Below are 27,659 nucleotides of genomic sequence, written 5' to 3'. Positions count from 1 at the left end.
GAACAAGGGTCCCCAACCCCTGGGCCATTAGACCAGTACCAGTCCATGGCCTGTTAGGCACTGGCCCACACAGGAGGAGGTGAGCAGTGGTTGAATGAATGAAGCTTCATCTGTATTTGCTGCCTCTCCCTATTGCTGGAATTACCACCTGAGCCCTACCTCCTGTCAGATCAGTGGTGGCATTAATAGATGTGATATGCTTGAATCAACCCCAAACTATTCACCGCCCCCCCCCAATCTGCTGGTACATGGATAAATTGTCTTCTACAAAACTGGTCCCTGTTGCCAAAAGGGTTGGGGACCACTGCAGTGGAGCATTTTTGAAAGAAGACAAGTTAAATAGAGAAGAATTAAGAACCATAAGTCAAGATGGCTACATGTTCTAGGGAGACAAACAGTGGAGAATTTTAAGGAGTCTTCCCCATTACTTTAAGTTGCTTTGAAAACCATTTTTTGAGAGTTGTTAGAATATTCACCTGCTTTTTAAAATCACTAACAGATATGTCAACTGCAAGCGAAAAGGAATAAGGAATTATTATGTTGACTTGGGTGATGCTCTTTAGAGAAAAATTCAATTTAAATGTTTGACTCTTAGAAAGAAGAAAACATATTATTTGGGCAATTACCTGGATCTGTAGCAGACATCAGTGAACCAAAGAACAAACAGTCAGTGAAATGAAAATCTCCATTTTTCAGCTGGTCAGCATATACCATAGCCTTCACAAAGCCATACATAATTAACCTGTTGAAGAGAAAAATAGGATCTTCAAACATCAAGTTGAATCCTGTGTAAACCCGTGCCATCAGAGTTAACATTCTAATGGGTTTCCTGAATAAGCATGATGCACAAATTACCGCTATTCTGCTAATGTGTAGCCATGCTAGTTCTCAGGACACCGCCTACAAATATCACAACTCATTCCCCTGGCAAAAGATAGCACAATGTTTTATAGTGTGCTTCAATGAAAACAAGTATCTCAAGGATATAAAAAAATTATCCGTGAAACATGGCATAGTAAATCATGCCCACAAATACAGAGGTGCACAGACATTTAAAATGGATTACTTTTCGGTTTTATTGTTTTGTCTGCTAGGATATCTGAAAAGGGTTCAAATTTCAAGTCTGTTACTGTGATGAGGATATTGGCCACTCACAGGGCACTTGGTCAACCAGTTACTTTACAATGGATGAGTCTCTACAACTGCTGATATCAGGGCACTTCCACACCCACAGAATCACTGTTGGGTTAGAGTGCCTATAACTTCAACACATTGCTGAAAATGAATCCTGAAATCATTATATTTTGATCTTCAAGGAAAGCTGTTCTTTTCATGAGATTATAATATATTTACCAATCCAGTGCCGTGGAATGCAAATTATCTGTTTTTGGTCATCTTTTGTCACCTTATAGCTTTTTAATTGTGTTTAACTATTTAATTGACTGAGTTTTTCTAAGTCCTAGTAAAGGAAATACAGAGACACGTAAATTGGACCACAGCTGAATCACTAAAAGTGACTGTAAGAGTGTTTAGAAACTATAGACCCTCAGACCCACAGATGGTTGCTTAGATAGTCATATTCATTTAAAGCTAGTTTCTTGAAAAATGTTCTAGGGTTGTAAGCATGACTAAAAATACTAGAAATCAGATATTAGAAATTGTAATGTCAGTGAGAATGTAGATATTTTAATTCTCTTGAGAAAAACTTCTCCATGAGAGAATATTTCATACACATCTGCATTTAAATCCAGTTTCCACCACTCACTAGCTATGCGATTTTAGAGCATTACTAAAACCTTCTGAACCTCAATATCCTTATTCATGAGTTATGAATAACAATAATGGTCAGTCTACAGATTTGTTTTAAAGACTATCTGAAATAATGTAAATTTGGGTTTTGACACATAGTAAATTCTCAATGCAATTGTTACAGATAATAGTAATAATATTCACTTACTATTTCTACTTCTTCATATGTTTTAACTCATTTCACCCACACATTAATTCTATAACGTAGGTACTAGCTGCATTTTACAGATGAGAAAACTGAACACTGTGTGATCAAGTAACTTGCTGAAGTTGACACAACTATTAAATTGTGGAATCCAGGTTTGAACTGAGGAAATTTGACTCTGGGTCCTGGGTTTTTAACCACCACAGCATATTGCTTAAATGAACAGTTCTATATTTCATATTATATGTTATATCATATAATATTCTCTCAACTAGTCCATAAAGTGGTAGTTCTACATAGTACTAAGGGGCAGCAATGAAAGTGTCCCTAAGAACTTGGAAATAACACTCCTCTAGAATTGAACTATTAACACAACCAACATGAGTTTGAGTAGAAAGACCCAATATTTCTGTGAAGTATGTGGATTCTAGAAGGGGAGGTTGGATCTTAACCAGTCTGCCAGTATTAACATATCTGAGAGAGACTGTTTCACGGGACACAACAATGGTTTCTGGAAAGAGGTCCCAGTCATGGCAACTCATCTATAGTTATCCTAGGGAGGGCATTCTGCTGGTTACCAGGGGGTAAAGCCTCTGGAAAGGTATAGGGTAGCTTCATTCAGTTTATTTGCTTATTCGATAGATATTTGTTACTGAAACTTTACTACGTGTTAGGCTCTGTGTTGGGTGTTTAAAATACATCAATAAATAAGACAAAGATCTCTGTCCTTATGGAGCATGCATTTTAAAGCAAAGCAGATGGCAATAAAATAAAATAGATTTTAATTATATATGTTATGCACATCACCCTCTGAATTAGCATGTGCATGTCTGATGAACACTGATAAACACTGAAATATTCTGAGCAGTCATGACAGCACCTTCTATCATGCTCGCTGACAATCATCCCCTCAGCCTCCTCTGGTGTTAACCCGACTTCACCACAGTCTTTTCTCCTTTGAGCTACACTTCCGGTATGGGGCACAGAGAGGCTCTGGAATCAATATCAACTTTAAAACCTGTGACTGTATTTCTGAATTCTATTCTCGTTAGTTAATTTTACAGGTTAGGAATCTGAGGCTCAGAATTAAAACAATTTGCCCCATATTGCCCAATAGAAGTCATTAGATTGGGTAAGATAAGATATACGCACACATATATATTATACTGGCTTGTCAAGGTTACACGGAAACTAGAAACCTCATATACTATCAATGAAAATAAAATTAAAGTTTTTATAAAAGCCAATTTGTCAATTTATTTAAAAGTATTAAATGTTTTATATCTATAGCTTATTAAATGATTTTCTATAAATTGCCAAGAAATTAGTCTGAATACAACCCCAAAGGTAATTAGATTATTTCACATTACTGGTATTCATGAGTGAAAAATTCAAAGCAATCTAAATGTCCAATGAATAAATTACAGAACACACATGTAATGAACTAATATGCAACTCAATACAACATATAAGAGTGTATATTAGGCACAGAAAAGTAAACTGATAAAGTGGTGATATATAATAATTTCTAATTTTACAAAAACTGAACATAGACATATCTATATGAGACTGACATGCTACCTACTGTGCTAAAGAGGCACCTATGAACATAGGCATATCTATAAACAGAAAAAGATCTGAAGCATATAGCCTGGGATGTTACTAATGGTTATAAAAATGGAATTGTATGTGACTATTTTCTTTTTTCCTTTTCTTTATTTTCCAGTTCTTTTAAAATAACAGTAATAATAAAAAGGAAAGCAATGTACACTAGTGTTATTGTGTGACCCAATAGACACACATTATGTCATTTAATCTTCACAACACTATGAGCTAGATACTATAATTATTCCTTTTTACAAAGGTGAAAGTGCTATTCTTTAAAAAGAGAGGTTAAGTAAGTTGCCAAAGATCACAGAAGTTAGCTTGTGACAAAGCTGGATTTGAGCCCAGGTCCTGGAGGAGGGCATGGCACCCCCCTCAAGTATTCTTGCCTGGAGAATCCCCATGGGCAGAGGAGCCTGGTGGAGGCTCCAGTCCATGGGGTCACAAAGAGTCAGACACGACTGAGTGACTAAGTACAAGCAAGCTAGATGCCAAAACCTGCATACGTAACTGCCATTCTACAAAGCTTTGGAACTGCTTTGAAATGAAGAGAAACACATGTGCATGTACACACCCCCTCACACACACACACCCCTGTATACACAGTTTGTATGCTTTTAAAAAGAAATTAAGTGACTTGTAACTCCCAGACACAAAATAACTCTAATTCCAATATCTTCTTTGAGATAGGCAAGAGAAAAACAGCCTGGTGCAGTATGAGCTCAATATGATCATTTTTGCTGTTATTAATAACAATGGTCATTGTCACTGGTGATTAGAATATCAATAATTAGTGTGTATCTGTTATGTGCCAGGCACTTTTAAAATAAATGGTAACTATTGTTATTGTTGCTACATTATTGTAACTAACTAGTTATAACTATATTAACTGGGAGAATTAAAAAGTGAAACCATTAGCAACTACCACATTCTCATAGAGCAGCATGTTCTATCAACACTTCACAGAAAGCATCTCAGATGGCTCAGGATACAGGAAAGGTGTAATCTGATGGGAAGAGGGGAGCCAGTGAAGTCCAGTGCATGCAATGCTGTGAAGACGGTAGATGAAACCAAATGAGATATCCTTCTGGGGTCAGTCTGTGGGGGACATCCCAGGTCACAGAGAGGGCTTCCCTGGTGACTCAGCTGGTAAAGAATCTGCCTGCAATGTGGGAGACCTGGGTTCAACCCCTGGGTTTGGAAGATCCTCTGGAGAAGGAAACGGCTACCCATTCCAGCATTCAGACCTGGAGAATTCCGTGGACCATACAGTCCATGGGGGTCACAAAGAGTCAAACATGACAGAGTGATTTTCATAGGTCACAGAGAAGGGCAGAAGCAGAACTTCCATATACAAAGCAAAATTGCTGCTAACACTGATTTCAACAAATAGCCACGTAGAATTATTCTTTAAAAAGCAGAGTGCTTATGCTACGGAGGATACAAAGGTGAAAATCCATGACCTGCCTTCAAAGAGCAGAGTATGCCAGGATGGCAGTCATGTCAGTTATGCCAACAGAGGGCATTGGGTAGAAAAGAATTTGGGGAAATGCTCTACACAAAGCTCCAGATACTTGAGTATTTGTGACACATGTACTGATTTTAAATTCCACGAGCTTGTTTCACACCATTAAAGCTCCACACCTAAAGGCATGCTGCAAAAATGTTTCAAAACAAAAAGTTCCAGAAGGCTCAATTGCTTGGATTATTTTTAAGTGTGCCATCTCAGTCTCTCTCAGGATTTTTTTTTTTTTTTGAGAATACATCTTCTTTTTAAAAACAATCTTGATCAAGCTATGAATAGATCCACTGGAAAAGGCAGTTTTTTGAATTGCTAGAGATAAGCAAGGGGACTTGCTGTTAGTTTGGAGACAGCTGTATGGACCAAGCCTGTTACTGTCAGAAGAGACACATCCTTGCCTGTGAAGGCACGTGAAACAGACCATTACATGGACCTCACTCTGCAGTGGGAAAGCACAGCACCAATAGGATCTGAAAGCAATGCAAAGATTATAATCTGCACCTAGATTTCTTATTTCTACACTCAAAACATTTCCTCTGGATAAGTTCTTTCTCCATTTATTTGTTCACATTTTAGATAATTTCAATCTCACAGTTTATTTTTTTCTGGCACACATTCAATGGTGATATCCCACTGGAAAAATCAGAAATTATTTTTCTTTATAGCTTTATTGAGATATAATTCACATATAACATTATATGAGTTCAAGGTGTATAGTATGATTATTTGACATATATAATATGTATATATATAGCAAAATGATTACAATAGGGTTGATTAACATATCCATCACCTCACAGTTATAGTATGTTTTTTTATGTGGTGAGAACTTGGAAGAATTTTTATGATTTACTCTCTTAGCAACTTTCAAATATACAAGAAAGTGTTATTAACTACAGTTACCATATATATATTACATCCCCAGATCTTATTCATTTTACAACTGGAAGTTTGCATCTTACACCATCTTCATTCACTTCTCCCACCTCCCCTTGCCCTCTGCTCCTGCAACCATCAATCTGTTCTGTTTCTATGACAGAATTCATAATTAATCAATACTTGGATTGGTGAGATTGCCAAGGTCTTCTAGCCTGTAGGGCATCCAGAGTTGGACTGAATGAAGATTTGCTTAAAAGAAAATTTGAGAGAATTATGTGGTATGTGTTATTACAGCCTTGGGTGTGGATGAAAGTGTGAAGAGAACATAAAGTAGACGAGGACCCATGATTGGGGTCTGGGAACTCCAGCATTTGAAGTTGAGGTAGAGATGATGAGGAGCAGAGGATATCAAGAATCAGTCAACAGAGACATGAGTAGAAATCTGGTAGAGTGTCATAGGAGTCAGGAGAAGAGTGCTTCAAGGAGGAATGATGCATAGAGCTGAGTGTTGAGAAGAGGGCCCTTTTATTTGGGGTCATTTGGAATGTGGGAACTAAAGTGAGATTAGAAAATGAGGAAATTGAGAAAGTCAACACATCCATCCTTTGGGGAGTTTGGTTTTGAGGGGAGTCAGGTCTTTCTCCATTAAGAAGATTGGGATGAGACTTGAGTTGATATAAAAGATATGAGGAAGAAGCTGTGAAGAGGTTCACATCTCACAGATGCTCACGAACATCTGTTACACAAAAAAAGAGTTATAAAATAAGAATTCTGCATTGTCAAGATCAGTGGCACAAAGTGGTGAGTCTCTGAATTTGGGTGAAATTATATGGACCTTAGAGGGTCTATAGGACCATGGACATCCTATAGGTGTGACCCCTATATGACACCTATAGGTGTCACAGAGATGATTCTCCTCTTTGTCATTGCTCCTCACTGTGTATGTATGCATGTGTGTGTGTGTGTGTGTGTGTGTGTGTGTGTGTGTGTGTGTATGATAGTAAATGGTCTCTCTCTCTATATATATGTGTGTATGTATACACACATATGTACATATACAGTATTTCCTGTCATAAAAGTCTTTACTAAAGCCTATGAGAAATGCAAAAATAAGTCAGCCATGACTTCCATCCTCAGGAGGGAGAGACAAGTCACCTACAAAAGCAGAGTACATGACAGAAAGTGCTAAGTGTTGTAGGAGAGGTGCACATCAAGGGCATTCAATTCCCAGAGGAGAAGTAACTCCCTTAGGGACACAGGAAAGACTTTGAGAAGAAGGTAGCATATTTGCTGAATCTGAAGTACATATTCAAGTAAGAAGACTGCCCACAATGTCCAATCTATATATGAGATGCCCAAACTACTGATTTTTTTCCCCTTAGAATGCAAAACCTTTCCTAGTAAGAAAAGTGAAAGTGAAGTTGCTCGGTCATGCCTGACTCTTTGTGAACCTATGGACTATAGCCAACCAGGCTCCTCTGTCCATGGGATTTTCCAGGCAAGAATACTGGAGTGGGTTGCAATTTTCTTATCCAGGGGCTCTTCCTGATCCAGGGATCAAACTTGGGTCTCCCTCATTGTAGGCAGACTCTTTACCATCTGAACCACCAGGGAATCCCTTTCCTACTAAAGGTAGTTTCTTTTTGGATCAGTACACAATCCAACGGACAAAGAAATGAAACCTCTGCTTTAGCAATCCGGAGAACCATCTGCCATCTATTGCCCATGGCAGAGGTGATGGGGAAAGTCTTGTCCTGTCTCCTTTGTGGTTCTATTTACGGCATTTACCTAAGCAACAGTATGGCTTACTCTACCCCAAGAAACCCATGAAGTCTGTGGGCCCTACTGTAGCTAAATCAAGTACTAAGATCTCACAAACTAGAAGACCTCCTTGGCCCATTCTACTCTTCCCACCCGTCCCAAGACTTTGTTTCTCCTTCTGTTTTATTGAAAACTGGGGAGAAGAAGAGGATGAAGGAGTCAACTGGGTGGCTTGTGGGCAACTTAAAAGAAAATGGGGGATCAAGTAGCCCCACTCAGCTTTGCCCTGGTGACAAGTGAGCCCTGTCCAGTTCTTAGATACCTTGCACAAGGAACTAGGAAGACTGCAGACTGTCTGCTCTTGATCCTTTCCTCTGAAAGGGGTAGAGGGAGACAGGTTTCAGATGAAGGGAAAGGTTGCATCCAACTTTTCTGTTCTCGTATGGAAAGAGGAGGCTGATAAGGGAATGGGATGGAGGTAGGAGGAAGAGGAGGGATGAGGGGAGGGTTCATTGTCAGCAGCAGAAGTGTGTACTGGGGTTGGGAAATTCTATGCCAGGACATTTGACCAAACAAAAATGTTTGCAACAGGCATCATCAAGACAACTGTAATCCCACATTTCTGTCCATGGTTTCTACTCCCCTACTCTCTTCTTGGCTTCCCTGGCAGCTCAGATGGTAAAGAATCTGCCAGCCAATGCGGGAGACCTGGGTTCAAACCCTGGGTCAGGAAGATTCCCTGGAGAAGGGAATGGCAACCCACTCCAGTATTCTTGCCTAGAGAATTCCATGGACAGAGGTGGACAGAGGAACCTGGAAGGCTACAGTTCATGGGGTTACAAACCTTAGTTCTTCTTAAGGCACTTATCTGTCGTTGGATAGGTGGCTCTCTGGCCCCGAGATTTTAAGAAGGAATGAAAATAATAGAAATAAAGAAGAGAGTGAACCTATGAGCATTTGTTGAGTTCTTACTCTGTAGAGCTCCATGTTAGTGCATTTTCTAATTTTTATATCCTCTCTCTCTCTCTCTCTCTCTCATACACACACACACACACACACACACACACACACACACCAGTTGGGCAGCCATCATGAATCTTATATTACAGATATTACAGACAAGAAAATTCAGCAAAAGATAGAAATGAGACTTAAACATATGTTCCTTTCTACATTTTAGTATTTAGTACTACTATTTAGTATTTGTATTATGTAGAAAATTTAAGGTATCTTTGCCTTAACTTCTCAGATTTGAAAAGTCAATTAGTATATTTTTTGTTTCTGGTACAATATTTTTTTTAATGATGAAAATATTTGTTATCTTTATTGTGTGAAAAGTGAAAGTGTTAGTTGCTCAGTCATGTCCAGCTCTTTACGATCCCATGGACTGTAGCCCACCAGGCTCCTATGACCATGGAATTCTCCAGGCAAGAATACTGGAGTAGGTAGCCAGTTCTCTTCTCCAAGGCATCTTCCCAACCCAGGGATCCAACCTGGGTCTCCTGCATTGTAGGCGGATTGTTTACCATTTGAGACACCAGGGAAGCCCATTAACACCTATAATTCCAATCCAATACTACAGATTTTTCTTCTCTTCTTCCCATTCTTTGTTTGTATTGCATTCCTCCACAATGATTTTCTCCAAGTTCTCAACCTCCCTGGTTCTCAATGATACGAATATATTTACTCCTTTGCTCAACTCATTGCTGTAATACATGCAAATGATTTTGAAATTATCAGATTCATGTCAATACCAAAAAAATACAGTTAGAAAGTTTCAAAATTTCTTCACAGTTATTTTTAGAATATGTCTCATTGAGAAGTATAGTCCAATTATTATGACCAAAAATTATTTGTATTAGATTTTTTCCTTCTGTATAGTTATCTTACCAGTTTAATATGTGGATGGGTTTATTTCTTTCTGTTTACATTCAATTTTAGGATCTTTCCCCATATTTGATGATTTAATTTTATTTTTTGTATGGTAAAATATTTACATGGGTCAAAAAATCAAAACTATAAAAACAGTACATTTAGAGACATCTCTGTCTCTTTGTTGGCATTTCTTCTTTAGGGAATGAACTCATTCCCTTCAGATGATCAGTTTCACTCACTTCTGATTTATCCTTCCTATGTTTCTTTTGCAAAAATGGTATGTATTCTTATTTCACATACTTTCTTAAAATATATAGCATATTATGTGTGTCTTCTACTTAAAATACTCTGAAAATCACTTTGTATCAATTTACAGAGATATTTCTCATTTTTATAGCTGCATATTAATCCATTGCATGGACATATAGTGACTTATTCTATCAATCTGCTCTGCATATATACGTGTAGATTGTTCTCAATATTTTGCTATTATAAATAATACTACAATGAATAAACTTGTGCATATTTTGTTTCATATTTTTGAAGATGAATCTTCAAAGTAAATTAATATAAATAGGATAATCAAGTGAAAAGTTACATTCATATGCAGTCGTATATAGCCAATCCCTATTGTATGATTGTACTATTTTTTTTATTTACTTTTATTAGTTGGAAGCTAATTACTTTACAATATTGTAATGGTTTTTGCCATACATTGACATGAATCAGCCATGGATGTACATGTGTTCCCCATCCCGATTCCCCCTCCCACATCCCTCCCCATCCCATCCCTCTGGGTCTTCAGAGTGAAGTAAGCCAGAAAGATAAACACCAATACAGTATACTAATGCATATATATGGAATTTAAAAAGATGGTAACAATAACCCTATATGCAAAATAGAAAAAGAGACACAGACGATTGTACTATTTTGGTAGAATGTTTTTGGCATGATACACAATGGGACCAGCTTTTTAAGAGTTAGGAATGGCCTAGAAGACCTTGCTTTTCAGCATCAAATTTGACTGTAAGAGGATATGGGAAGCACCAGGACTTTCATGATTTTCCTTTAAATCAGTTTTATATCATGCTTCCTATGCGCCTAGGAAAAAACATGGTCACTATGATTTGCAAGAATGGGAAGACTGCAGAGAGGCAGTTGTGATGAAATACACTTGTGTTTAACCATAGCTGGGGAATAAGGCTTTGGGACCTTGAGACCCTTGGAACAGAGTTAAGTGAGTCCATTTTTCCATACTCTACTGCCCACTTGCCTGTCAACTTGTCACTTTCTTGGGTCTTCCCTGGGAAGCCCAACAGCAATCTACATAGTTGCCTGCAGGGAAACAAACTTCCTTCCTATTAAGTGTTTCACAGTTCTTGGAGGAAATATTATATAAACTTCAAGCATGCCTATCAATTGGATGTAAGTTGCAATGCTGAAATGCATAAGAAACTGAGATCTACTAAAAGGTGAACTACACACAGGTGAAAACTTGAACAGGCATCCTGACCGCACGTCTACTCATATCCACTTTCTGGGAGCATGCTGGCTCATTTGGGCCTGAAAGAAGATTGCTTCTGAGAACTGAGAGGAATGACGAAGGCAGTGTGGGACACAGTCACACTAAAGGCATCATGGACCCTAAATGACAACCTCCCTTGCAGAGCTGGTCAGCCTGTGTCAGGACCTGGGATGGCCTGGCCCTTAAAGTGCTCTGAGGAACCTCAACTCTTCATCTGTCTCTACAACCTGGGTCTCCTGCCTTGTCTGTTCAGAGAACCACACCTAATGCTTTCTGGATGTCATCATTCTCTCTTGCTGCCATCCTTCTTTCAACTTGTATCCTCATTATCTGTCCTTTTATGTGGTTAACAAATCTCCCTTCCTTTATTCAGATTCTAAATTCCACTCTTGTGTCCTTTGTGTACCTCTCTTACTTGACTAATTTGAAGAGAAACAGCACATCTGTTCTATTCTGCCTTCTGCTTTCTCTTTTCCCATCTCCACTCTATTCACACATTATCCAGCTTTCTAGACACTAAGGGTTACAAAGATGAATCTGATACAGCTTCTGCCCTCTGGGAGCTGACAGTTTAGGAAAAGGGACAAACTATGTGTGTAAATAATTGGACTACTAAGTGAAAAATAACAAGTTTGATAAGAAAGCTAAAATGATACGGGGTTCAGGGGAGGAAAGGAGAACTATGATCTGGGGGAAGAAAGCATTGGAGATGCATATTTCTTGAAGGACTGATAGAGTCAGACATGAATTGTGGTCATGGAAAGGGGTGGTCACTATGGAAAAGTTAACATGGCCTCCAAAGCAGTGGGTGTCAACACATGAAGTGTGGACAATGAAAGTTGGGTAACTCAGGGTGAGTAACCAATAGATTCTTCCACTATGAATTACTATACAGTCTAATTAAATGGCTCTCAAATTTTAGTGCATACATAGGATATTAGAATAATATAGGGAGTTTTGAAAAATCATGATGCCCAGGCTGCATCCCAGACCAAGCATGTTAGAATCTCTGTAGGTGGAATCCAGTCATCAGTATTTTTTTAAATTCTTACATTGCTTCACTATGCAGCCAGATCTAGAACAAATCTTCTAAATCAGTGGTCTCCAACCTCCAGGCCATAGATCAGTACCTCCTGTCAGATCAGTGGCAGCGTTAGATTAGAAAATAAAATGCACAATGAATGTAATGCATTTGAATCATCTCCAAACCACCCCCTCACCCATGGTCCATGGAAAAATTGTCTTCCATGAAATTAGTCCCTGATGCCAAAAAGTTTGGGAACTACTGTTTTAAATCAACACATCATGTCTCTAGTATCCAGACCAACGAGCTAAGGGATGAGCTGGTGGAGTGGGGCCTGAGATTCTGCCTTTCTAATATCTTGAAGGGGCTGCTGCTATTTGCCCCATGCCACACTTTGAGTCAGAGACTGTAAATGAGGATGCCACTAACTGAGCAAAATCACTCAGCCACTAGTGTACATTCTGGATCTAGCCGTGTACTCTTTAAGGAGGAAGTGCTTTGTAGTCACAAATGGAGCCTGCCTGACATGCAGTTAATACAGGATCACATACAGTTAAGCACCTAATACTCACTGTGTGGTGACTTGATCTCCCTGCTGACTTGGGGATGAGTGATGAGAATTACTGAATAGCATATTAGGATTCAAGGTACTGTTACATCTCAGTTCCAATTGGGAGCTCTTTGTAGAAGAAAATGAAAAGGGGTGGGGAAGAGGGAGTGAAAGAATGTCTCCCCAGTAAAATGTAAAAGTTAACAGACTGCTGATATGCCTTTGATCTATAGGTCCACGGACACTTCTGTCCTAGGTACAAAGACCTGCCCTTCACTGACACAGGATGACTGCTTTGGTCTCATCACCTCTGAGGCTGGTCACTGCAATGTTCTACCATTTTCAAAAGTGGTAAAGGGAATCTTCAAATTTTTCCTTTAACTTTATTATTTTTTTTTAATTCTAGCAGAAATTTGCATGTTGTCCATGGAATTTTGCAGGCAAGAATACTGGAGTGGGTAGCCATTTCCTTCTAGGGGAATCTTCCTGACCCAGGGATCAAACCCAGATCTTCTGTATTGCAGGCATATTCTTTACCACCAGGGAAGCCCATTAAAGGAATACTGTGCCTATCAAAAAAAAAAAAAGCAACTGGTTTCTTTGTTTTCAGCTGAACTACTTCAACTTAGAAGCTCTGATGGCAGTACAAATATGTGTATGTATATACACATATATACACATAATTTTTGATTATCAACAAGTAAACTTGTAAAAAGCAGAGACATTACTTTGCCAACAAAGATCTGTCTAGTCAAAGTTATGGTTTGTCCATTAGTCATGTACAGATGTGAGAGCTGGACTATAAAGAAAGCTGAGTGCCAAAGAATTGATGCTTCTGAACTGTGGTTTTGGAGAAGACTCTTGAGAGTCCCTTGGACTGCAAGGAGATCAAACCAGTTAATCCTAAAGGAAATGAGTTCTGAATATTCATTGGAAGGACTGATGCTGAAGCTGAAGCTCAAATACTTTGGCCATCTGATGGGAAGAGTTGGCTCATTTGAAAAGACTCTGATGCTGGGAAAGACTGAAGGCAGGAGGAGAAAGGGACAACAGAAGATAAGATGTTCAATGGCATCACCGATTTGATGGATATGAGTTTGAGCAAGCTCCAGGAGCTGGTGATGGACAGGGAGGCCTGGCGTGCTGCAGTCCATGGGGTGGCAAAGAGTCGGACACGATTGAGCAGCTGAACTGAACTGAAACTTGTACAACATATCTACAACTATGAAATTCATCCAGCCTAAAGCAGCAAGAGGGAAGCCTGCTACCCTGTACAGTTGGGCCCTTGACCATTACTCTTCATCATTAAAAACACATGCACAAATCGGGTGGAGAGGGAGGTGGGGGGGGGGATCGGGATGGGGAATACATGTAAATCCATGGCTGATTCATGTCAATGTATGACAAAAACCACTATAATATTGTAAAGTAATTAGCCTCCAACTAATAAAAATAAATGGGGGAAAGAAACACGCACACAGGGACTTTCTCGGTGGTCTAGTGACTAAGCCTGCACAAGCCCAGTACAGGGGCCCAGGTTTGACCCCTGCTTGGGGAACTAGATCCCATTCCCATATGCCGCAACTAAGACCCAGAACAGCTAAATAAATAAATAAAACCATCAGAAGGAAAAACACACGCATACTTTACCTGCTCACTTGCTCTCGCCCTCCTTGATCCCCCTGGGAGGTGGGTAAAGTCAAGCTCCATTATCTTACTGTCACAGAGGAAGTAGCTGTCATAAGGAACTGAGCAACCTATCCGCCACTTCAGCCTTTATTCTACCACTTTCTTCAGGTTTGAAAGTGAAACACTTTGGAACAGTTACTTAGACCCAGAAAGAAAAAAAAAAAACAATCAGAATCCCTATTTAAAGATATAAAACCATGACCCACCTAGGCTAAGGTCTTGGTCAAAGTCACACTGAGCTCAGTTGATGGAGGAGCCAGAACTGGATGCCCAGTTTTTTCCTAAAGAGATTTTACCATAACTGGCAGTTTCCATAGATGCTCTGCTGCTTAGGAGAGCATCTCTAATCCCTTTCAGTAAAGGGATTAGAATCTGTGATCTGAATATAACTTGTCTAATCTATTATTCCTAGAAAAGTTTCCTTCCCTTCTCATATTCCCTAAAGCATATTTATGTTCTTCTGCTGTACCATTTGGAATCCTAAAACCAACTGCTGGTGGCAACAGAAGGTAAATAACAAGAAAATGCAACTCTCTGGATTTTCCCCAATCAGATCAATTTTCTAGCAAGTAGTAAGTTCATAAATAATGTAGATTTTTAAAACATATTAAGCTCAAAGTAAGATGCTACACTATTTACTGTTTGATTGATGGCTTTAAAATATATTATCATTATTGGTAACAAGATCAAATGAACAATTTATCTTGCGAGTGATGAAAATCCAACATTCATTTATTGCCCTAATTCTTCTTTTTCAACCACCTCAATATATTTTTAAAAACTTTTTGATCTATAATGGAGAATTTCAGATAGCCTGTTTTGCTTATGATGCATGTAATACAAGCTTTTACTTGAAATCCCTTCATAGTTGTAAAATGTATTTCTTTTGCAATATTTCAAATCACTTTTTGGAGCCTAGAGATAGGTTGTCCTCATGGGATTCTCTACTAATAACAGAGTTTACCAACTAATCAAACATAGAAGAAATCACCAAAATGATTTAGAAAACATTTAGAAAATGATAAAATATTTAGATCCATAAGGAATTTACGTATTCCCTTATCGATCCTGAGCTTGGATCACTGCCGCTACTCCCCATCACCCCAGCAACACACACATTTTCTAAAGAAGGCTGTTTGGTTTGCTAAATCCTGTTATTTCCAAGTTTTTCTGTTGTAATATTAAATGACCAGACTCCACGGCTAGATCTACACGGGGCCAGCCTGACCAATCTATGGGAACATTTCTGACAATTATCTACCACTACACAGCACCAGACAATTGATAAAACTCACTTTTTTAAAAAACCATTTAAAAAAAATTTAATATTGCTAACAAAGGTCCATATAGTCAAAGCTATGGTTTCTTCCATAGTCATGTATAGATGTGAGAGTTAGATATACAGAAGGCTGAGAGCTGAAGAATTGATGCTTCTGCGGTACTACAGAAGACTCTCGAGAGTCCCTTGGGCAACAAGGAGATCAAACCAGTCAATCCTAAAGGAAATCAACCCTGAATATTCATTGGAAGGACCGATGCTGAAGCTGAAGCTTCAATATGTTGGCCACCTGGTGCGAATAGCCAACTTATTGGAAAAGACCATGATACTGGGAAAGATTGAGATCAAGAGGAGAAGAGGACAACAGAGGATGAGATGGTTGGATGGCATCAGTGACTCAATGGACATGAGTTTGAGCAAACTCTGAGAGATGATGAAGGACAGGGAAGCCTGGCTTGCTGCAGTCCATGGGGTTGCAAAGAGTCAGACTTGACCGAACAACTGAAGAACATAATGCTGTAATAGTTTCAGGTGGACAGAAAAGGGATTCATGCATACATATAATGTACCCATTCTCCTCCAAATTCCCCTCCCATCCAGACTGCCACAAAACATTGAGCAGAGTTCCCTGTGTTATGTAAGAGGTCCTTCTTGGTTATCCATTTTAAATATAGCAGGGTGTACATGTTCATCCCCAACTCCCTAACTCTCCCTTCTACCCATCTTTCTCCCTGGTAACCATGAATTTGGATATAACTTACTCTTCACCTATACCCCTACCCACTGTTTACTAAACCCCATCCACCTGATATATGGACTGGCTTTACTCTACCAGGCATTAAACTGATATGCAGATAGCTGGGCATGCTCCCATGTGACTGGAGTTGAATGGGCATTTAATTCTGCTGTAAGACAGACGTGGTATGATCCATATGCAGATGACTCAACCAAGTAAATGGCCAACAGCTCATTATTTGATTTCTTAATAACTCCATTCCTCTTGAGAGGAATTGCACCTGATATTATTAAGCATAATTTAATCTTTAAAAATATAATGTAGATGGAATAAGCATCTTCTTTATAAAAATGAGGCTCAGAGGGAGAGGTAAGAGTCAAATTTAAATATCAAGCCATGCAATACACTTTTAATTGAGTGCTGACTATATACCCACATACATTTGAACTGTGGTGTTGGAGAAGACTCTTGAGAGTCCTTTGGACTGCAAGGAGATCAAACCAGTCAATCCTAAAGGAAATCAACTCTAAATATTCACTGCAAGGGCTGAGGCTGATGCTGAAGCTTCAGCACTTTGGCCACCTGATGCAAAGGAACCAACTCATTGGAAAAAAACCCTGATGTTGGGAAAGATTGAGGTAGGAGGAGAAGGGGATGACAGAGGATGAAATGGATGTATGGCATCACCGACTTGATGGACATGAGTTTGAGCAAGCTCTGGGAGTTGGTGATGGACAGGGAAGCCTGGCATGCTGCAGTCCATGGGGTTGCAGAGTCGGACATGACAGAGCAACTGAAAAACAACAACAGCTATATACCCAGAACCCTACTAGGTGCTGAGCATAAAATGGAAAGAAAAATAAAAGATAATGAGCAATCTACTTGGGTCTGTAAAGAAATAAACAGACTGTTAATATCTATTAAGTAAATGTCTCTGCCACTTTCAGGCTCTTTGACAATAGGCAATTTACTTATCTCAACTTTTCCTCATTTTCCTTATCCATAAAATAGGTATAGAAATTCATCCTTTTGTATTATTACCAGAGAACCACTGCTGAATGACCCAAGGGTTTATTTAGTTCTGTCAGCTATTATTTTTGTCCAGAAACACAAAAGGCCATTTAGCATTAACATCTCCCTCTGAGAATTAGCAAATTGAGAAAGACTCAGATTTGGAGCTATCAAAAGAAGCCTTTAATAGATTGTTTTCAACAAGCAACATACATTCTCATCTAATTTCACCATAGGAATTTGCCAAGACCTCACTGGCAAAGATGCTACTTCTTTAAATGATTTTTAAACTGGATCTAGAGTCATTGGCCCAGCACGCATCAGAAAGACCACCTCTCCTGACCTCATCACATCCAATTTGGGGTCCCCCTGAAGAAAATAAGCAAGTCGCCAAGCTTAAGATGGTGAAGAGCAGCTTGCCAGGAGGTCACAAACAGATCAACAGGGTTTAGTCAACCACATAATGAAGATATTCAAACAAATATCACAAAATTCCCAAAGCCTAGTGATATGATAAGAGAAGAGAAGGCAGATCTATGGCAAAAGTAGTTGAGGGAAAAGATACCTATATCAATGGAGGTATATTTGTGCAGACCTTGATGCATATTAATCCCACTGTATTCAACACTGGTCAAACCTTAGTTAAAATATTTTATTATTCAAAATACCCTATTAGAAAATGCCACTTAAGCTACCAAAGGGTTAGAAACATGTTAGATGGGCAAGAAATGCAGAGCTGGGCTTGCCACCTAGAGAAGACCAAGAAGCAATATGGGGTCCAGAGTTTGCAATGGGAGGGTGGTTGTAAGAAGAGAGAAAGAGAATCTAACTTGTGTTCCTCCAGAAAACTAGAGGGAAAGCAGGGAGGCAGAGAGGTGGACATTACAAAGAGTCAGATCAGCCTATTGAAAAACTGTCCAAAGTGTGGTAGGAATGCAGTACTGTGGGAGGGAAGGAGTTTCCTTCCCTGGAGGAGCTTTACCATCCCTTAAGTATTCTATGCATAAATGATATTAGTCTATTATATAAAAAGGATACAGGTATACTTGAGGGAGTGAATTTAGGAGGTGGATCTAAATGATTTTAAGATAACTTCTAACTCTAGAACTTAGTGCTTTTATAAAAATCTCAAGAAAAAAAAAATGAAAGCAAAGACCAAGAGAGGAAGATGGGAAACTTTGTAATTGACAATATTTTCTAGCATTTAGTCAGTTATCAAAGTACAGATAAAGACAAGTTTGATGGGACCTAAAATCTGGCACCAGGAACTGATCTGATTAACCAGTACTCTCTTCTTAACCTGACAGTAGCTCTTTCACAAATGTTTAGTTTGGGATTAGAATGAAAACAGATGAAGTTATCCTTGTCTGTGTCAAACGCCTCAGCCCTCCCAGCAGATGGGAGGACACATCCACAAAAGTCATTTAATTCCTTAAGTCTGGGGAACCACTCATTTTTCTTTCCTAGATGACTCTGAACAGGATGTCTAGCAATATTGTCAGTTACAAAGTTTCCCATCTTCCTCTCTTGGTCTTTGCTTTCATAATACCCAGGCTCCTGTTCTGGCTTCTAGGAGGACCTGTGGGCACCTCAAACTCACTAGCTTTGAGTCTGAACTAGGATCTTATCCAGAACACTGGGGTTATTACAGTGTCTCCTTTTTTTTTTTTTTTTTTGCCAGCAAAGGCAGCAACTCCTACCCAGAAGACTGGAGGTCATCTTAGACACATCTCTAGCTCTCTCCTCCCCATGCTTTTCCCCACAGGCAATCGGTTCAGTTCAGTTCAGTCACTCAGTCCTGTCCGACTCTCTGAGACCCCATGAATCGCAGCACGCCAGGCCTCCCTGTCCATCACAAACTCCCGGAGTTTACCCAAACTCTTGCCCATCGAGTCGGTGATGCCATCCAGCCATCTCATCCTCTGTCGTCCCCTTCTCTTCCTGCTCCCAATCCCTCCCAGCATCACGGTCTTTTCCAATGAGTCAACTCTTTGCATGAGGTGGCCAAAGTACTGGCATTTCAGCTTCAGCATCAGTCCTTCCAATGAACACCCAGGACTGATCTCCTTTAGGATGGACTGGTTGGATCTCCTTGCAGTCCAAGGGACTCTCAAGAGTCTTCTCCAACACCACAGTTCAAAAGCATCAATTCTTCAGTGCTCAGCTTTCTTTGCAGTCCAACTCTCACATCCATACATGACCACTGGAAAAAACCACAGCCTTGACCAGACGGACATTTGTTGGCAAAGTAATGTCTCTGCTTTTTAATATGCTGTCTAGGTTGGTCATAACTTTCCTTCCAAGGAGTAAGCGTCTTTTAATTTCTTGGCTGCAGTCACCATCTGCAGTGATTTTGGAGCCCCCACCAAAAGAGTCTGACTATGTTTCCACTGTCTCCCCATCTATTTCCCATGAGGTGATGGCTGCGACGGACCGCGCAGAAGCGTGGCCCATGAGGACTGAGAGCGCCAGGCTGCAACAGTGCAGGAGTGGCGGCCGAGAGGAGCTTCCCCACGCCCGCGGTCAGGGGCGGCGGCTGAGAGGAGCTACCCCACGTCCAAGGAGCGGCTGCTGCGCGGGCGCAGGAGGGCCGAGAGGAGCTACTCCAGGTTCAAGGTCGGGAGGGGCGGCCGTGAGAAGATACCCCTCGTCCAAGGTAAGGAGCAGCGGCTGCGCTTTGCTGGAGCAGCCGTTAAGAGATACCCCACGTCCAAGGCAAGAGAAACCCAAGTAAGACGGTAGGTGTTGCGAGAGGGCATCAGAGGGCAGACACACTAAAACCATAATCACAGAAAACTAGCCAATCTGATCACAGGACCACAGCCTTGTCTAACTCAATGAAACTAAGCCATGCCCTGTGGGGCCACCCAAGATGGTCGGGTCATGGTGGAGAGGTCTGACTGAATGTGGTCCACTGGAGAAGGGAATGGCAAACCACTTCAGTATTCTCGCCTTGAGAACCCCATGAACAGTATGAAAAGGCAAAATGATAGGACACTGAAAGAGGAACTCCCCAGGTTGGCAGGTGCCCAATATGCTACTGGAGATCAGTGGAGAAATAACTCCAGAACGAATAAAGGGATGGAACCAAAGCAAAAACAATACCCAGTTGTGGATGGGACTGGTGATAGAAGCAAGGTTTGATGCTGTAAAGAGCAATATTGCATAGGAACCTGGAATGTTAGGTCCATGAATCAAGGCAAATTGGAAGTGGTCAAACAGGAGTGGCAAGAGTGAATGTCGACATTATAGGAATCAATGAACTAAAATGGACTGGAATGGGTGAATTTAACTCAGATGACCATCATATCTACTACTGTGGGCAGGAATCCCTTAGAAGAAATGGAGTAGCCCTCATAGTCAACAAAAGAGTCTGAAATGCAGTACTTGGATGCAATCTCAAAAATGACAGAATGATCTCTGTTTGTTTCCAAGGCAAACCATTCAATATCACGGTAATCCAAGCCTATGCCCCAAACCAGTAATGCTGAAGAAGCTGAAGTTGAACGGTTCTGTGAAGACCTATAAGACGTTTTAGAACTAACACCCCAAAAAGATGTTCTTTTCATTATAGGGGACTGGAATTCAAAAGTAGGAAGTCAAGAAACACCTGGAGTAACAGGCAAATTTGGCCTTGGAGTAGGGAATGAAGCAGGGCAAAGGCTAACAGAGTTTTGCCAAAAGAACACACTGGTCATAACAAACACCCTCTTCCAACAACACAAGAGAAGACTACACATGGACATCACCAGATGGTCAACACCGAAATCAGATGGATTATATTCTTTGCAGCCAAAGGTGGAGAAGCTCTATACAGTCAACAAAAACAAGATCAGGAGTTGACTGTGGCTCAGATCATGAACTCCTTATTGCCAAATTCAGACTTAAACTCAAGAAAGTAGGGAAAACCACTAGACCATTCAAGTATGACCTAAATCAAATCCCTTATAACTATACAGTGGAAGTGAGAAATAGATTTAAGGGACTAGATCTGATAGACAGAGAGCCTGATGAACTATAGACAGAGGTTCATGACACTGCACAGGAGACAGGGATCAAGACCATTCCCATGGAAAAGAAATGCAAAAAGGCAAAATGGTTGTCTGAGGAGGCCTTACAAATAGCTGTGAAATGAAGAGAAGCAAAAAGCAAAGGAGAAAAGGAAAGATATTCCCATTTAAATGCAGAGTTCCAAAGAATAGCCAGGAGAGATAAGAAAGCCTTCCTTAGCAATCAATGCAAAGAAATAGAGGAAAACAACAGAATGGGAAAGACTAGAGGTCTCTTCAAGAAAATTAGAGATACCAAGGGAACATTTTATGCAAAAATGGGCTCAATAAAGGACAGAAATGGTATGGACCTAACAGAAGCAGAAGATATTAAGAAGAGGTAGCAAGAATACACAGAAGAACTGTTAAAGAAAGATCATGACCCAGATAATCATGATGGTGTGATCACTCACATAGAGCCAGACATCCTGGAATGTGAAGTCAAGTGGGCCTTAGAAAGCATCACTATGAACAAAGCTAGTGGATGTGATGGAATTCCAGTTGAGCTATTTCAAATCTTGAAAGATGATGCTGTGAAAGTGCTGTGCTCAATATGCCAGCAAATTTGGAAAACTCAGCAGTGGCCACAGGACTGGAAAAGGTCAGTTTTCATTCCAATCCCTAAGAAAGGCAATCCCAAAGAATGCTCAAACTACCGCACAATTGCACTTATCTCACACGCTAGTAAGGTAATGCTCAAAATTCTCCAAGCCAGGCTTCAGCAATACGTGAACTGAGAACTTCCAGATGTTCAAGCTGGTTTTAGAAAAGGCAGAGGAACCAGAGATCAAATTGCCAATATCTGCTGGATCATCAAAAAAGCAAGAGAGTTCCCACAGGCAATCCATCCCTGAACTGTTGTTTATCTCTTGAACTGGTTTCAGATAACATCCATTGTCTAGCCTAGACCACATCTCCTCCAGCTATCTCTATGCCTGCTGAAATTGTCTTCCTTTATCCCTTCACTTCCCATCAATGTGTAGCCAGAACCATTGTAAAACACAAATCTGACCTTGTATCTCTGTGTTCAAATCATTTTCATGACTTCCCATTGCTCTCAGATTAAAGGTCAAAATACCTGTGGCGGTTATTCCTTTCTAGGTCCATTCTTCATCCTTTCCACCCTGTTCTGTATACCAAGAGGCTGATATGTATGGGTTCCATCAATGGGCTCCTCTTAATCTCTGGATTTTGTTTAGATTTGACCAACAGGTCAAAGGGGGTAGAGGGACACAGGCAGGAGACCAGAGAGGGAGACAAAGAGTAAGATTTGGATATTTATTCTTTATTCTTTCAATCCTCTCCCTTCAGGGTCTGCATGTTCTCTTTGTCCTTCAAAAAAGGTCACATCTCCATTCAGTTGGTCCTGTCTACACAGATCCCTTCAGGTTCTAGTATGGTTTCATCACTTTCCTCCTCAGATAATGGTGCCCCCCTATTACTAGCCCTGGGAAACTGGTCTACCCTTTATGTTTTTTCTTTGCCCTCCACACATCTTTTATATAGTCCTCAAACATCACTCTTTCATGGAAACTCTTCTTGACCCTTCTTCAAGAGACAGATCTGCCTAACAGAAGCTTTTGTAATGCTATACTTCTTCAAAGCACTCACCATAGAATTAAATGGTTAATTGGGTAACAGACTGTCTAATATCTGACTTTCTTGCTAGCATGAGGATAGGAACCATCCCTGTATTAGCCACTTCCCAATCCCTGGAACACTTACACATATGTGTTAGTTACTCAGTTGTGTCCAACTCTTTGTGACCCCATTGATTGTAGACTGCCAGGTTCCTTTGTCCATGGGGTCTTCCAGGTAAGAATACTGGAGTGGATTGTTATTTCCTTCTCCAGGGGATCTTCCCAACCCAGGAATCGTACCCAGGTCTCCACCACTGTAGACAGATTCTTTATTGTCTGTTACACCAGGGCTTACCCACAGGTGTTCAATAATTATTTATCAAATAAGAGGGTTGGTGAAAGTGGGGTAGAAGGGGAGGCAGAGAGAAAGGTGAAGGCAGGAGTGATTAGAGTGATTAGAACCATCACAAACCGTAGATTGTCCTCTCACTGTCAGAGATAAGTTGGGGAGGTATGACATTAAAACAACAACAACAATCTTTGGTAAGATACTTTTCAAAAATAGATTATTTGTCAATTGAAGAGAATGCCTTCAGTTACATGGATTTTAAAAATATGAGGTTTATACCCCAAAGAGTAAGTCATTTTCTGTTATTGCCTTCCTGCACACCAAGCCACCACAAGAAACTGGATTTGACATAGGTATTACTTTGAGTTATTTTCAAAAGAGAAATGGAGTTTTTTTTTTCTTCAAATTCCATATTTCTCAGAAAAAAACACATACTTAATTTCTTATTAAGTATTAGCAGTTAATTATCAGTTCACATCAAAGAGCAAATTAATCAAAGTGCTTCATTCCAGACTCCTGGCAAATAGAGAAGCGTGGTCACCATTAACCCTATGCTGAACCCAGGCATGTCTCTCCTGCTATGTGGCTGTGAAAGGAGGCAGGAGGCACAGAGGAACACCCCAAGGGAATACAAGGTCAAGTTTAGAAAATCAGTCCAGCATGGGGTTGTCATTTCAAATGCTGATGAAAAAGGCTGATACAAAACAAAATAAAATCAAACAACCAGACAAAAAATAAGCAAGATGATGGATGCCCAAGGGGAAGGTGGTAAGTAAGGGAATGTACAGCAGACAAAGGGAAAAGGGAAAGATAATTATAGAGTGAAAGTGGAGGAGGTTGCTGAAGCCTTTTGTGTGGCTCTTTTCCTGTTGACTTGGATGTCTGGGACATCTATGCATGTTAAGTTGCTTCATTTCTCTCTAATTCTTTGTGACCCTATTGACTGTAGTCTGTCAGGCTCCTCTGTCCCTGGGATTCTCCAGGCAAGAATACTGGAATAGGTTGCCAGGCTCTTCTCCAAGGGATCTTCCCAACCCAGGGATCAAATCAGCGTTTCTTATGTCTCCTGTATTGGCAGTCAGATTCTTTACCACCAGCACCACCTGGAAAGCCCTGTGGAACATCTATGAGGAGCAATAAAAATGTTTTCTCCAACCACAATGGTGAGACCAGGGGTGGGGCAAAGGAGGATGGGCAAGAGGTGAGGGAGAGAGAACTGCAAATGAATTACAGCCTTTAGCTGCTTTACAGTCTGTAGCTCCTAGAACCTAACCAAGCCTCCTTGATGCCTCCCAGGATGGGCAAACAAGGTGAAGACCACTTCCAGAACATCAAAGTTGTCATTACACTAATCATCATCTTACACAGATATCAATGCTTCTCAAACTCTAATGTGCAGACCAAACACTTAGAGACCTTGTTAAAATGTAGACTCTGGTTCAGTAGGTGTGGGATGGGGTCTGAGATTCTGAATTCTGGTACATTCAGATTTGAATACAGGTGATATGAATACTGCTGGCCAATGGACCACACTATAGGAGCAAGAACCCAAACTATACAGAAGGTCAGTATTTTTCAGTGAATGGCACTATCCCAGCATGGCGTGTCTATTTCATTTCTCACCTACCACGGAGACTTTAAGCTGGCTGTTGAGTGGCAGTTGAATGCCTTGAAAATTGCTAGGATTAGTGGCTAACAGTAAAAGACCACACATAAAAATTCAGACTACAACAACATGGCTGGAGGTGGTGGGGGAGGAGAGGGTGGGATGTATAGAGAGTAACATGGAAATATACATTACCGTATGTAAAATAGATAGCCAATGGGAAATTGTTGTATGACTCAAGGAACTCAAACCAGAGCTCAGTAACAACCTAGACGGGTGGTATGGGAAAGGAGGTGGGAGGGATGTTTAAGTGGGAGGGTACGTGGGTGAACCTATGACTAATTTATGTTGATGTTTGGTAGAAACCAGCACAATACTATAAAACAATTATCCTTCAATTAAAAATAAATAAATTTAAAAAATTCAGACTACAAGCTTCTCTTGGAAAATAAGATCCAGCGATGTTGGACCGTTGTTCCCTCATGGAAGCACTCTATTGGAACTGAACGGTGGCTTCCTGCTTCCCTATCTTGCCATAGTCTGAACTACTTTTACATCTAGGTAGCTTCCATAGTTACATCCCCTGCCTAATCCCCCTCTGCATTTGTGTCTAAATTCAGATATGCTAGTTGGAACTGAGATACATTCTCTTTTTGAAAGACAGTTTTGCTTCCAGAAAGTCTTTTTCGTTATCAACACAATTTGCCATTTTAGAATTTATAAAGGATGCAAGCAAGTCCAGAAAGAACACATTTTCTCTGGCAAGGTGGCTTTATCCTTTTGCAGAAAAAGAGAGAAAAAATGATTAGTTGAATAAACAGTGGTGGGGTCAGTAGGTTCACACATCACAATGTGGATGTAACATTCTCAAGGGGTAAGAATCAAGCAGCTAATCAAGTTCAATGACAACTGAAAGATCCTGATGGTGAAGGAAATTCAAGCCACAGAAGCTGAAGATCAAATAGATTATGGGGAGTTAAACAGGGGAGAAAGAAAGACTGAAGCCAAGAAGAGGAAAAAAGACAGCATATCCCACCAAAGCCATTTCTTAGAAATTGGCAAATTTACAAGACTCTGACTTGAAAGCATCAAGAACAGAAAAGAAACATTCAGAGAGAACAACATAAGGCTGAAATAACTCCTTTTTCTTCTTTCAATCTTGGGATGTGGCTAGCTGTGCTAGCTCGCCTACTGGTTTGATTTGCACTGTTTACTTACATTTTTCTGTTCATCTTACATATTTCTCTCCCCCACACATACAATTTTGAGAAGAAACTCAGGGGGAAATGTTTTCCTTTCATAATTCTTTCTTGTTTTTGTTGAAGCGCTATCCAGCAGAGTTCCTGCAGAATGAACATTTCTGCCCTTGCTATGGAATTAAGAGCTCTCAGGCAGCAAAGTGTGAGTGAGACAGGAGCAGGCTCAGTCCTGCCCCTGCTGTACCAGCATGTCTCACCTGGAGCCGAACCCCTCCCAGGGTGAGATGCTTGGGCTCCAGGCCTTCTCAGCCCATTCCCACCCACTGCCTGGACAGGCAGGTTCTGCTATTGCCCTTCACCCTTCATGAGCTTCCCTGGTGACTTAGACAATGAAGAATCTGCCTGCAATGCAGGAGACCCAGGTTCGATCCCTGGGTGGGAAAGATCTCCTGGAGAAGGGAATGGCTACCCACTCCAGTACTCCTGCCTGGAGAATCCCACGGACAGAGGAGCCTGGCAGGCTACATTCCATGGGGTTGCAAAGAGTCGGACACAACTGAACGACTACCAGTTTGACCCTTCATAGCTCTCTTGTAGGTGGCCCAGCCCTACAGCAGCTCAACTGGGTCAGCCTACCCAGGTGGTATCTCATGCATTGAAAATTTCCTTATCATTTCTCCTATAAAAATTATTTAATCATGAATTCCATTCCTGAGGACCTTGATTTCTGAGTTTCAAGGTGAGGACTGAATATAGGGGAAGAATAGTTGACCTATGGTCAGAAACTCTGGGTTCAACTCCAAACACTGCTATTTAGTAGCTGCTTGAATGAGGACAGTTTGGCCTCTCAGAAAGGCAGTCTCCTCCTCTGTAAGATGAGGATAACAAAACCGACCTGGGAGGTTGTTACACAGCAGGTAGCCAAACAAATGGCTGTTGAATCTTAAACAGATTTTTAAAAATCCATGCTAATGTGCTCTGGACATTAATTTCTTAATGTGTTCTTTCAATTCATGTTTGCTTCTTTATAGAACATAATGCATACTACTGAGAGGTTCTAACTGTGGGAATTTGTATTCCATAAATACAAATCTGAGCAGATAAAGGGCTCAGATTTTCCTCCTGCAGACAGGTGACTTGCCATCTTCTATTTTATAAGATCTCTGGGCAGGACTCACAGCTCCCTCAAGGCACCTCCATTCCTATGGGGAGACTTGTGGGCTGCTGCAGTCCAGGGGCACCAAATGCATAGGCATGATGCTGGATGATGATAAAGTCAACTGTGAATTTACAACCTGTTTTTACTTGGGAAAAAGTCTCTTTTTGTGTCTTTTAATAAAAACACAAGCAACCAACATACATTCTTTAGCTTTCAAATAAGCCCTTTCAGGAATGGAAGAAATTCATTTAAAAGATCGAGTTTTTGGATCTTCAGCTTTTAATTATCTTTGCCTTAACTAATCTAG

General features: G+C 40.4%; 1 protein-coding gene across 1 annotated transcript in view; it reads right to left on the bottom strand.

The window, feature by feature from the left end:
• The window catches only part of SLC9A9 (solute carrier family 9 member A9), a 647,359-nt gene that overhangs the window by 465,133 nt on the left and 154,567 nt on the right, over positions 1-27,659 (bottom strand). Inside the window, exon 5 of the mRNA XM_043474178.1 lies at positions 627-742. Within this exon, the coding sequence (XP_043330113.1) occupies positions 627-742 (116 nt within the window). The remainder of the gene's footprint in view (positions 1-626; positions 743-27,659) is intronic.

This window comes from Cervus canadensis, chromosome 7, assembly GCF_019320065.1.
Source record: "Cervus canadensis isolate Bull #8, Minnesota chromosome 7, ASM1932006v1, whole genome shotgun sequence".
NCBI lineage: Eukaryota > Metazoa > Chordata > Mammalia > Artiodactyla > Cervidae > Cervus > Cervus canadensis.
The sequence above is the reverse complement of the archived record's forward strand: the minus strand, read 5'-3'. Positions and strand labels throughout refer to the sequence as shown.